Genomic DNA, 12,500 nt, shown 5'->3' with positions numbered 1-12,500 from the left:
ATCACCATAGAAGACTTGTTTTGCAGTACACACTTGTAAAACTTGAAATAAATAAATGAAAGATAGGTTCTGTGCTACTGTTGTTTATTTTTGTTACATTAGGAACACATCTCAAGGCAGCATGTTTAACATTGTAATTTTCTTTTAATAGCTGCAGTTATGAAAAAAGTAAAAAAGTACCTTCTACTGGCAACCTATCTCCTCACTCTTGATGTAACTGCGGCAGAACCCTAATAACAGTTATTCGGTCTGCTAAGATTTTCTTATTTATTGTCTCTCCTCGCCTGCTACAGCTGCAATGCCGAGGTGGAAAGGAGCACTATGTAATAACATGGAAGCCTTTATAAACCCACAGACAAAGAACTTAAAATTAATTCACTGGCACTTTTTTTTTTTTTCACTGTAGTCAAGTAAATTCACCAGACTGACTGCTTTTTCCCTTCTTCTGTATGAACAAGTCTGCTTTTAAGACAGTGAAAAAGGATTAAGAGATGTTGACATTGCAATATGCAGCAGGCTTGGATTCACCAAGTGTAGGCAAAAGTAATAACACATTAAGCACATTTTTAGGCAAGAAAAAATGGGTATTATTTTCTCTCTTTTAGTCTCTTAATCATAGTACACTTATGTGATAAAATGTTTTTACAAATACACGTGCAAAGACTTTCTGCACTTGAGAAATGAAACCTATTCTGTCCAGTAATCAACCAATCAATTATTTGTAATAGGTGGTTCATAAATTGTATACACATACAAATCATATTATGTGGGAACAAGCAAACATGAGCTGCACTGAACAAAGTGCTACAAGTTTCTCAACAAATTGTGGTCACATTTATAAGGGCATCACATAATTTTAACATGAACTGCACCTTAATGCTACAAAGTTAATAAAACAAGATTGGTATCCAATCCAAATGGTTTATTTGTATCTCCCTCCATAACACCAAACTTCCTTCTAAATCATTAGGTTTTATCACACTTTAAATGAAGACAAAATCCATAATTTTTTTGTTTTTGTCATATGCAATGGTCAACATGGCAACTACACATTCTGATATTAAATAACATTTCACCCAACACCAGTGGTGGGTTAGTTTAATGTATGACGAGGCAAGGTAGTTACCAACCATCTGGGTGCCATCAACTTACAACGTCTGAAGTAGCAGAAATTTAGAAAACCATGGAACACTACTTTCAGATTTAGAATTTGTACAAAAATAACAATTCCTGTAATTGAGCCAACTACGCAAGTTGATATATAACCATTTCCACTACGTCAGACTTTCCCAGACCGGCTTCGACACCCACTATGACTACCGAGGTAATGGCAGAGCGAGCAGAAGACCCAAATCTGTTCCAGATGAAACCAACACACTGGGAATAGAGAATGCTTCTCCACTCTTGACAATAATTGATAACCCTTTGCATATATGTCACGTACTTCAAAACCTATTTTCTTACTCAGGCACACCATATTGTAAAAAATTAACAAACTGATACTTAAAATCATAACTGGTCTTGTCTCTGGGATTATCTTGGTTTTTGAGCCCACAAAACCAAGCTATAGTCCCTAGACAAACCTCCTAAAAGTTTGCACTAATGTTATAATAAAAAAGAAGATACCAATGCTAGATACACGCCACTAGACGTGTACATGTAAGAATAGGAAACATATGATAGTCTGAGGCAGTTATATAAGAAGTTAAGCTCATACAAATATTGGTTACTCATTCATTTTATCAACACTTCTAAACTCATTACTTATTATGAGATGCCATAAGCTATAGGAAAGGTAAAATTAGAAAAAAAAAAAAGCCTATCAGAATTTGAATACTGAGCTATTGATTACTGTAGTTCTCTTGAATTAAATGAATTATCTGAGAAATCTAGAGATGATTGGAATCAACATGATATTTGTGTTCAGTCTTGGTATTAAATTTATATGACAAGTTTATATGAAAGTCAAAGGACACTCGACCTAACTGGAAGCAAACCAACTGGAAACATGGTTCATCAAATGGTACAGGGAGGGTGCTGGCCCAGGGGATAAGGGACAGGGAAGGTGGGAACACAAACAGGTAGTGGCTGGCTGAGGGAGGAGCTTGTGCGAGAAGTTGCCTGCATGCAGATGACTCTCGTCGCTCAAGGCCCAAACAGCCAGTTTTCTTGTGCTTAGATTGCTCACATTCCCTATGGAGTTTAGCCCCAAAGCTGCGTTAAGCCTGACTTGATCGGCAAGTTATCTGAACTTTGGCATCTTCCACCATCCAATAGTGGACATATTTCCCTTTCACAAGTATAAAATCCTTCATATATTTATACAGTTATCAAGTTTTTCTTGTCTAAATAGCTTCAGAGGCATCACCAACTCCACTAGAACCCCTACTGACCATTGAAGGCAATGCTGTGCATCTTTTAAGCCTGGGGCCACTCCTAGGTCTACCATAGATGCGTCCTACCCTACAGAACAATACACTTCCTTCGTCTCTGAGGTTCTGGGGGCTCCAGGGCTGCGAGAATTGCTTCATCAAATACGTTCTTGAGCCCCTTCTGTGTGAGCGCGGAGCATTCCACGTACTTGACTGCCTTCAGCTCGCGACTGAGCTTGTCCCCTTGTTCGTAGGTGATTGGCTTCTGCTTATTCTTTGCCAACTTTTCTACTGTTGCTGCATCATCTCGCAAATCTATCTGTGTGCCTACTAGGAGGAATGGAGTCTTCTGGCAGTGGTGAGTGATTTCTGGTACCCACTGAAGGAGAGAGGAAAACAAGATTTCATGATAAAAAAAAATCAAAATTAAGACATGCCACATTCCATTTTTTTTTTAAACACCTTGAATCAAATTACAAGAGACGAGGCACAAAGCTACGACAGCAACATCTAAGGAACCCACCTTTTCTTTGACATTCTCAAAAGATGAAGGGGATACCACTGAGAAGCAGACTAAGAAAACATCTGTCTGTGGATAGCTAAGAGGTCGCAGTCTGTCGTAATCCTCCTGACCTGTGGGGGAGATATGCGGATTAGCAACAGAAGAATTACTTCTTTTTTTCTTTTTTTTTCTGATACACAGAACTTTCAAAAGTTTCGAGAGATTTTTTCCTGGACTTTTCAATTCCTAAGGCTTCTTCTAGTAGTACTCATAGTTTACATCTTTTCCTAAAGGAAATGCGCACAGAATTTGAAGATATACCTAATAAAACACAGTTGTTATATAAAACACCAGTAATTAAATTTTCTAGTCAGTGCATAACACTGTATATCTCCAATCTCCCCTTGATTTCAATTTGCTTTAACCCAATAATACCAGCTGACAAGATATCATGTTGAATTTAGGCAGCCAGTACAGGCAAATAACCCAAGGTGTCAGGCTTACACATTTGAAATATCCCAAGAGTTTTGACTATTTAGAACCAAAACAGCCCTGTCGGTTATGAGTTAATAAATTTGAATTTATTATTTTGCCAAGTTCAGTAGCAGTAGTGTGACTTTTTTTTTTACCCTTCTGGCAAGGGCCATCTTAACCCAATAACACAATGTGGCAGTTTTGGCTCCGCTAGAGTATTTAGAAATGCATAGGCCTAACACCTTGGTTGATTCGCCCGCTGAAGTGGCAGCCACCCAGTACGCACATGATCACCCTGCATACAGGCCATACAGAAACTTATGACATGATATCGTGTCCCTGGCAGGAAAACCTGCCACCTCCATGACATGATATCATGTCATCTAGTGTTAACAGGTTTAGCTGTGCCACCAGGGTTGGGCATCTCAAGACATGTATGTATTAGATGTCTGGCTCCTGCATTCCCCAGATAACAAATTTAGGTCTGACTACAAAGGTTATTATTCCTCACTTAAAACTTGTTCTAGAGTAGTGACACTACAGCTGTAAGTACATCTACCACAAGTCTTGTAGCATAAATTAAAAGTTGATCATTGACAGTTCACAAACAAAGAAAATGACCCTCTGTCTGACATAATACTCAAAACAATGAGTATTTTAATAAAAGAACTAATTGTGACAAGCCTAGAAACCTTCTTGAAGACTTAAAAAAACAATGCTCTCTTCCGTAACAGCAAGACAAATGCCTCTTTCAATACAAATTAATCTACTAATATCAATTTACAAGATCTATTCACTTTCTTTACTGACATTTCCAAACACAAAGCTCAAATCAGCAAAGGATATACATAATTATCAAACTTTCAAACTTTCCAAGCATAAGGCATAACAGGTATAGACTAAAAGATACCAATCATGGACTGAAGAACAAGAGAGAAAAAAAATAAAAAATAAAAAAATTGATGCTGAAAAGAGAGCAAAACGTCAACTAAATAGGCAACACTTACCAGCTGTATCAAAAAGGCCTAATGTGTATGGCTCCCCTCCTATCATAACAGTCACAGCATAGTTGTCAAATACCTGTGAAAGAAAGAAAGAAAAGACACACTTAGTCTTAGTGACAACAAACACAACTCACACTTCTACATTCAATTCTCCTTATATCACACATTCCTTCCATAAAAATATCCATTTAGTTAATTCGTGAAAACCATTTCCTCTATAATACAGCCAAAGAGGCGTTGGTAATGGCAGTAAATTAATAGTCCCCCTTTAAAATGAGGCAAAGCTATTGATCTGCAGAATACTCTTCCTTATTGCAAAAGGTCATCACTGCGATCTAGCATGGTGTTGTGTGTCATAACAGAACTTTCTCATGAGTACGCCAAAAATTCTTCCAGTGACAAAATATTTAAGTAGAGTAACAAATCATATTACATATGATAAGCTTTTTTTTCCAGGCATATATACATCTCAAAAACAAATAAATAAATAATCAAATGGACATATCTCAAACTACATAAAATATGATAAATCAAATACATAAGAAAAAATAAATATTTGGAGAACCTGGCGAGAGGAGAAGTAATCATACTGAAGTCAAAATAAATGAACTAATTACACTAAACAGTCAATATCCCTTATCTCACCCCTAGCAGACGGGTGTCATGACATACATGACGGCTCTAATTAGGCCTAAAAGACGGCTGCTAATGGTTGAAGGTGAAGTGCTCAGTCATGACATTTTACAACTGTAACATTGCTAATTTTAGAGCAACAACTTTCCAAAGTCAGCCTAAACTCTTGTTTTGTCATGGATTTAAGGGAAAATATTCATTAGGGAAGTCTGCACTGACCAGGGGGGAAAGAAAACACTTTCCCTGTCCCTCTAATTTTTAGCCGGGGTCAGCGTCGTCAGAAATAGCACGTCCTGACTGCCTATTAGCTCATTCAGTGCCCCATCCACAATGGGTTAAAATCCTGTTACATTACAATGCTGAACTGTAATTAAATCCACTTTCTCCCTCTTAATAATTTCATTCACTAAACTGCTAAACCAAACCATACAACATGAAAACAATAGAAGATAATCCATATCATCCTTATTCTCCTCCTCCTTCTCCTCCTCCCCTTCTTCTTCATAAACAAAACACCAAGTGCATCATACTTACTGTGGGAACATATTCTGAAGGGAACTTGTTTGTCGTGTAGGAGATGAGGAGGCAGGTTTTACCCACCGCTCCATCGCCCACCACTACGCATTTAATGGTCTGCATTTCTCACGCTCCCCAGCAGGCTGTTGGGACAGTGGTCAAAGGTTAAGCTCACTTCAAACAACAGTTTGGGAACTCGGGGCGTCTCATTCCTATAAACAACAGAAGAGGTTCATCAAGCTTAAGCACACATCTTTAAAATACATTATCATATCTTGCAATACGGGGGAATTATAAATAAATATAATAATTAATCAACTAATGAAAAATAAGAAGAAAAGAATGTACTACCATTTCCTGATTGTATCACTTCACAATTCAAATGTAACTGACACATCTCAAATCACATCTTCATTAGAATGGCATGTAATTCAGATAAGGATATAATATGAAATATGCCAATGACTTCACATACATGGTTTACTTTAAAAATATCATGTAGCTTGTAAAAATGTATTTCCTATTTCACTCAATTCTATGTGTCTGTCTGTCTGTGTTTGTCTGTCTGTCTGTCTGTCTGTCTGTCTGTGTGTCTGTCTGTGTGTCTGTCTGTGTCTGTGTGTCTGTCTGTGTGTCTGTCTGTGTGTCTGTCTGTGTGTCTGTCTGTGTGTCTGTCTGTGTGTCTGTCTGTGTGTCTGTCTGTGTGTCTGTCTGTGTGTCTGTGTGTCTGTCTGTGTGTCTGTCTGTGTGTCTGTCTGTGTGTCTGTCTGTCTGTCTGTCTGTCTGTCTGTCTGTCTGTCTGTCTGTCTGTCTGTCTGTCTGTCTGTCTGTCTGTCTGTCTGTCTGTGTCTGTCTGTCTGTCTGTCTGTCTGTCTGTCTGTCTGTCTGTCTGTGTCTGTCTGTGTCTGTCTGTCATACACCAAAACTGAGTAAAGAAAAATCATAATTTTGGGTGTGCGTCCAAAAGTACTTGCAAACAAATATATTGATTAGAAACCACACTTCACGCTAAAAAGTGTATTTCAAAAGAGCGCAACATTAGTATCACAATATTGATTTTCAAACGTGTAAGTTATACGACATATTTGCTTCTAAACATTTTCTGCGAGTAGTCTCGGAACTGGGACACAGGAAGGGGTGTGGCTTTTTTCAGATGTTTCCTTTCTATTAGGAAAATTGTTGTTCCTTGAACTCAGATGACTTTACCAAATTAAATGCATCCTTAAGAGCATCAATTATTAGGAATAATGGGTTTTGCAGAGTGACACCATCAGTTAGGTATTAATAAGACCCTTAAACAGGTGGTTTTATCCATCATTGTTTGTGTAGAAATAATACAATTATCATAAATGAATATAGATAGCAATACCAGAGGTATGGTTATTCTAGGAAAAATATGTGGGGATCCCAGTAATCTACACACACACAAATCAACTTTGTTCTTGTGCATGTAATTTACATGGTTGGAACTATCGATGCTATTAGTGTGCGCATATCACGCGTATCACTCTGTCTTCCAATCAATAGTTTATATCCAAGATAATCTCTTATCAATCTACAGATCATATATAGCAAACAAAGCATAGTAAGTGATTCTAAGTGCATGGAAGTAGACACTTGTCGGATCAGAAAACCTCAGTATATTTATCTATTTTGCAAACATTTGAACATCTTATAGTTATGGTTACATCACAACCAGTCCAGTTGGATTTCATGTAAAGAGAGTTGATATAACTATGTTGTTTAAATTCATTTGATGAAATTAAAAATCTACTACATAACTTGGACAAAGCTATGTACAATTTTTCTTTTTTAATTGTCAATTCACATAACATTTTCCATCAGACTGTTGACTCTGGACAAAACTTGCACTTTAATCCAAAAGGCAACGTTTCGCACATATTGAAAATTACAAACGAGAGGGATCACTGTAGGATTATCTCAGAAAAACAGTTGGTGCCTAACCATATATACATGTACACATTAAGACATAGTTCAAAATAGTTTAGAAGCAACTTATTTATCATAACCTAAACAGTCAGCCGTCCACACACTCGACAGATGTCACCCATAGGCTACTTTCCAAATGATCATAGTGCCTCAGTTGTTTCCTTGACCATCTCAATATTTTCTTTCTTAAATCCCTAGAATCATTTTTAGCAAAGATAAGGCTAAAACATATTCTAGTAAAAATAGATACACTTTCATTAGCAATGCCCTTGTCTTCATTCACTCATGGAGATTGGAAAGCTAGCCCTACCTCATCTGAAAAATATATAATGGTTGTAATGTGAATTCAAAATTTCCCCTATATATCTATATCAATCTATCTATGAATAAAGTAAATAAATCCCCCCCCCCCACACACACAATGATCATAGTGATGACAACAAAAAAGTAAAATAAGTTCTTCAGGGAGGGAGGAGGATAAGGAGGAGGAGAGGAGAGAGAGGGAGGGAGAGAGGAGGAGAGGAGAGGGGGAAAGGAGGAGAGAGAAAATGAAAGGGAGGGGGGGGAGAGAGAGAGAGAGAGAGAGAGAGAGAGAGAGAGAGAGAGAGAGAGAGAGAGAGAGAGAGAGAGGGAGAGAGGGAGAGAGAGAGAGAGAGAGAGAGAGAATATCAAATCATTTAATTGGTATTAATCCTGAACAATAATATAACCTCCCAGAAAGTAAGTAATTTCCTCAAAGTTTTCAGAAACAACCAACTTAATATCACTTATTGGCCAAGCTAGCCCCCAAATTTCATAACTTCATTCCTACCAACAGAGATTAGATAAGGACGTTTTATCAGCACATACAAGGCCTTCGATCAACAAGAAAGCGGTTAAAATGGCAACATCACTCTCCTGTGGTACTTTTAACATCTATTCAAGCCTTTCATCAGAATCTGAAAGCTGGTCATTGGGTATAAAAACCAGAGCCATCTTTCAGGAGCTTAAGTCATTGCAACTTCGACTAAAACTTCTAGCATTAATGCGTAGATCAATCTTTGCTCGAGGTGGATTTCACATTGCAGATAATGTTTCCTTGACTTATCAATACTTCAAAATAGAGAGAGGAAAAAAAAAAAAAAAAACTTGCAATACTGATTGTATTATTTCTTTGTAACTATTCTTTCATAGTCCACTTAGCCATGTGTTCCTCCAGTGTAGAAGCACACCAGCCATCAAAAGCGTTGCACTAATTCACAATGCGATGATTGCTTGCACTGACCTATAACCAAAATGACATAACTGTCTTGTAGCTATGAAAGTAACCCCAGAAGGAGAAATTCTTCCCCAAAGTACTAACTACTACTACAACTATCAATAATTATGGCAGTACTGTCATTATCTCTTCTGTATATCCTAAAAAGGATTGGTTTAAAGCCACACTGACTTATTATTTTGCCAATAGTACTGTAAGCAAAACCACATACAGTTACTGTTTTTCCAGTCAGGTTTTAGCATAAAACTTAATAATCAACTTTATAAAGAGTGATAGCAAAATTATATGTATGGGTCAATTTTAATATAAAAAGGGATCTCTACATCTTATTGATCTAAAGCATAAAAAGCTTGGATTGAAATGAACTATGACTCCTATATCTGAGGCTACTACATATATGGCACTTCAGTAACTAACACTTGCCTTATTTCTATATGATACTAGTGTAAGGTTACCAGCCCAAATCCTACCATTAAAAACATCTATAAATCTCAAGTAGGGATAACTTGTATAATTTTTACTGCACTGAACTACAGCTTATTCTTTTTCCAAACATAGTGAATTTCTACACACTAAGTTTTAAATATACAAGTTGAAACTTTTGGTTGATCATCTTTCCACACTAAACCATTGAACTTCTAAACCACGCCAGCAAAAAAAGTTTAACTACAAACAAACACCAATGAAACACATCCCTTCCAAAATACGAAATAAAATAAAGTATAGCATTATCTTATAAAGGATATGAAATCATGGCCAGACTGGTACACAAACTAATCTGCAGAAATTGAAGACTTAAAGTTGCATCATCCATGCTCTGTGGCAAAGTCCAGACAGACATGCTGCACATATTTTCCTTATATTTGCCATGTTCCATATTGAAGTGTAAGTTTCACATCACTCTCCCTGTTTTGTACACATACTCACATGGTGCCTTGCCCAACCACAGATACATATGTTACTATTGCACAATTTGTATCCAAGACAAAAAAAATAAATAAATAATAATAATAATAATTACAAATAACGAACATTATAAATATGATGCTTTAATAATGCTTCATATTTTGACATTGTAGTTTCACTTGCAAAACGTCTGTTATATCAACAAAATAATAAACCACATAGAATGAATACAGTACAATATTTATCAATTTGCATCCAATCTTTAACATAGTATATCATAAGGTATGTGCTAGTTAAATCACAAAAACTGAATATACTTTTTCTGAATATTTCACATAAATAATTTTCATATTTCTAATATTTGTTCAAAGCTTTTCACAAAATCAATATAATTACCAGAAAGTCACTTGAACAGGGAGAGCTACCTTGAGATCTTCTCAACTAAACAGCAATTCTGTTCTGCCTGCCTACCCTTGGCAAAAAAACAATGATATTAATCTACTAGAATATTTTACCATTTCAGCAACACTGCAACTATCAGTACTCACATTATGTACTATTTCCTAAGAAAATTTTTTTTACGGTCATCTTGCACCTGTTAACACTTTTTCCATTTCTGCAACAGGTGGGGTGTCGGTATCATATGAAGTCATGCATAGATCTTCTATCATGTCCCAAAAATATTCATGAAAAATGGGACACACTGTCCTATAGAGGCTCCAAGTGTCTAAGAGAGTACATGACAACTATGAGCAATTAAAAAAAGAAGAAGATAAGTATGACACTTAAAAGTAAGTGAGGTCTTATTCAAATATCACTAAGCAGGGTGTGCCAACAACTAAATATATTATATCAAACACCTGAAATTTCGGTGACTCTGCACATGCTACCCCCCCACCCCCACCAAATCAAAGTCTAGATGACATCATAAAAGTAGCTGGCATACTATATTCAAGAGATTCTAATAACCTAAATCTCAAACTCTCACACTTTCTCTCTCTATATAAATCAATATGCATAATTACATATTCATATATCTGTTTTCCTAAAACAAAATTTAATCATGTTGTTTTACTAATATTTATAAGGCATTTATATCTGCTGCGGGCATTCTTGCCTTTGGGGCTCCACCAAAAGCCAACACTTTTAAATACAATAGAACTTGTTGACCTCCTCGGCTATTTTTCTCAAATAAGGAAACCAATCCAAGTTCTACCTTGTTAGAACATATTGATGGAGGTCTGTTGTCCTTTGCTAGAGTGCTGAAGGTGTGAAGGTCACTTGACACTACACCTTGACTGGGTTTGAGATCTTATTCTTCACAAATTATCATTGCCGGTCTCATCATACATACCCACTTATATCAAAGTAAGGTAAATCTTTCTTGAAAAACATCATGACATATGTTTGCGAATCCCTTAACCCAATGATGACGGTGTGTCACACCCGTGTGACACCGCTAAATGCCTGATGACAGGGCGACACATCAGTGTGACGTTCCCGATGCAATATTGCATAGGCCTGGTGTAGGGGGTTGCCACTTCTCACCGGGCCTGTCGGGAATGGGTTAAAGCCGAAGAGGACCACAGCAAAAACAACGACCCTTCATGACACATTGAAACTTGGAATGAGCTGTTACTGCCGCTTTCTGTGCTCTATTCACATAGACTCCGCCCCTAATGCCGAAGTTCAACACAACTTTAATATTACTTGTTGTTTCGGTTATACACTCAACCCATTAACCCTCTCTGGACGGGTGGTACTGTACTGTACCGCTCATTCAAAAGCCCAGTGGCCAGGCGGCACAGTATTGTGCCAGCCATTTAATTGATTTAGGCCTAATAATTCGAAAGCCCCGGCATTGTGACATTCAAGGCTAGAATGCCCCCGTCGTGAATGGGTTAACAACACAAGTGCTTGTATAAATGAAATGTCTAGTGCAATTTTGTCTTATCAATTTTTCTTACATGCACATGGCTCTACACGGGTTTGGTTAACCCAAGTGTCCCTTAGTAGGCCACCTGATCTCACCTGTTGACACTAATCCTTAAACTTCCATGAAAAAATTATCATTATTCAATCAATAATATCACTACTTTACCTTTACATCAATATCAATTATGTCAAAAATAACAAGATCAATAACTCTAAAAATGGCAATAGAAATGATTTTCTTTTCCTTCTACTTTTAGGAGATTGATACAAAGGTAAGAACAGGTAGGCCTGTTTTTTTGGTGACTAGGCACTCATGGAACCATCTTTGTGGGAACCATAATAAATAAAATAAAGAACAAAACCACAGCGGACAGCCCCATCAGTGTCATAATGGCTTAATCAAGGTAGATTTATAATGAAGTACAAGCTGTTTGAATGTAAATCAAACAATTATCAATATGGTATTCTCCAATTGCTGATGCTTTCCATTTTTGGAAAATGTACAGCTTTAACATTACAAAGCTTAAAATAATCTAATGCTTTGAATAAGTTGGAATGTCAGGTGATCATGGTAGTAGCTACTTGAACCAGGTGATAGAGGGCTTCTCATACATAAACTTTCAAGACTGTCAGAAAGTCCTGGGTATTTCTGTTGATACCTTTAACAAACAAGTATTAACAGAGCCACTAAAAAAAATGAATGAGACAATCAAAAGGGAATACTCAATCACTTCTCATCGAAACTATAAGAGGTTGTTCACTTGGGATTATGTTCCTGCTTGCATTATATCAGAGAACAATCAGAGATGACGTCACAAAATTGAATTGTGTGGCTACAGTCATTCCATGATTCCATGTCTAAAAAAGCTTAGAGTTACGAACCCTAATATTCCCTGGTTCTCAATTCTTAACACTCCTCAGTAAAAACAAAAACAGCAAGAGTGGAGAAC

At 36.9% G+C, this 12,500-nt stretch overlaps 1 protein-coding gene across 6 annotated transcripts in view; it reads right to left on the bottom strand.

The window, feature by feature from the left end:
• Nucleotides 1-587: 587 nt before the first annotated feature.
• Nucleotides 588-12,500, bottom strand: part of Cdc42 (Cell division cycle 42) — a 13,794-nt gene continuing 1,881 nt past the window's right edge. For 2 of the 6 annotated variants that reach the window (XM_043031832.2, XM_086553664.1), the window contains exons 2-5: nucleotides 5,520-5,644; nucleotides 4,356-4,428; nucleotides 2,896-3,005; nucleotides 588-2,751 (exon numbers count right to left, since the gene is read on the bottom strand). In XM_043031832.2, coding sequence (XP_042887766.1) covers nucleotides 2,464-2,751; nucleotides 2,896-3,005; nucleotides 4,356-4,428; nucleotides 5,520-5,624 — 576 coding nt within the window. In that variant the 5' untranslated portion in view covers nucleotides 5,625-5,644 and the 3' untranslated portion in view covers nucleotides 588-2,463. Of the gene's footprint in view, nucleotides 2,752-2,895; nucleotides 3,006-4,355; nucleotides 4,429-5,519; nucleotides 5,714-10,011; nucleotides 10,109-12,500 lie in introns of those variants that run through there. The other 4 variants (XM_043031831.2, XM_086553662.1, XM_086553665.1 and 1 more) reach the window with 3 other exon arrangements.

This window comes from Penaeus japonicus, unplaced genomic scaffold (assembly GCF_977035675.1).
Source record: "Penaeus japonicus unplaced genomic scaffold, GWHDUDI00000001_assembly GWHDUDI00000028, whole genome shotgun sequence".
Taxonomy (NCBI): Eukaryota; Metazoa; Arthropoda; class Malacostraca; order Decapoda; family Penaeidae; genus Penaeus; species Penaeus japonicus.
Note: the sequence above shows the minus strand (reverse complement) of the source record. Positions and strands in the feature narration are given on the sequence as shown.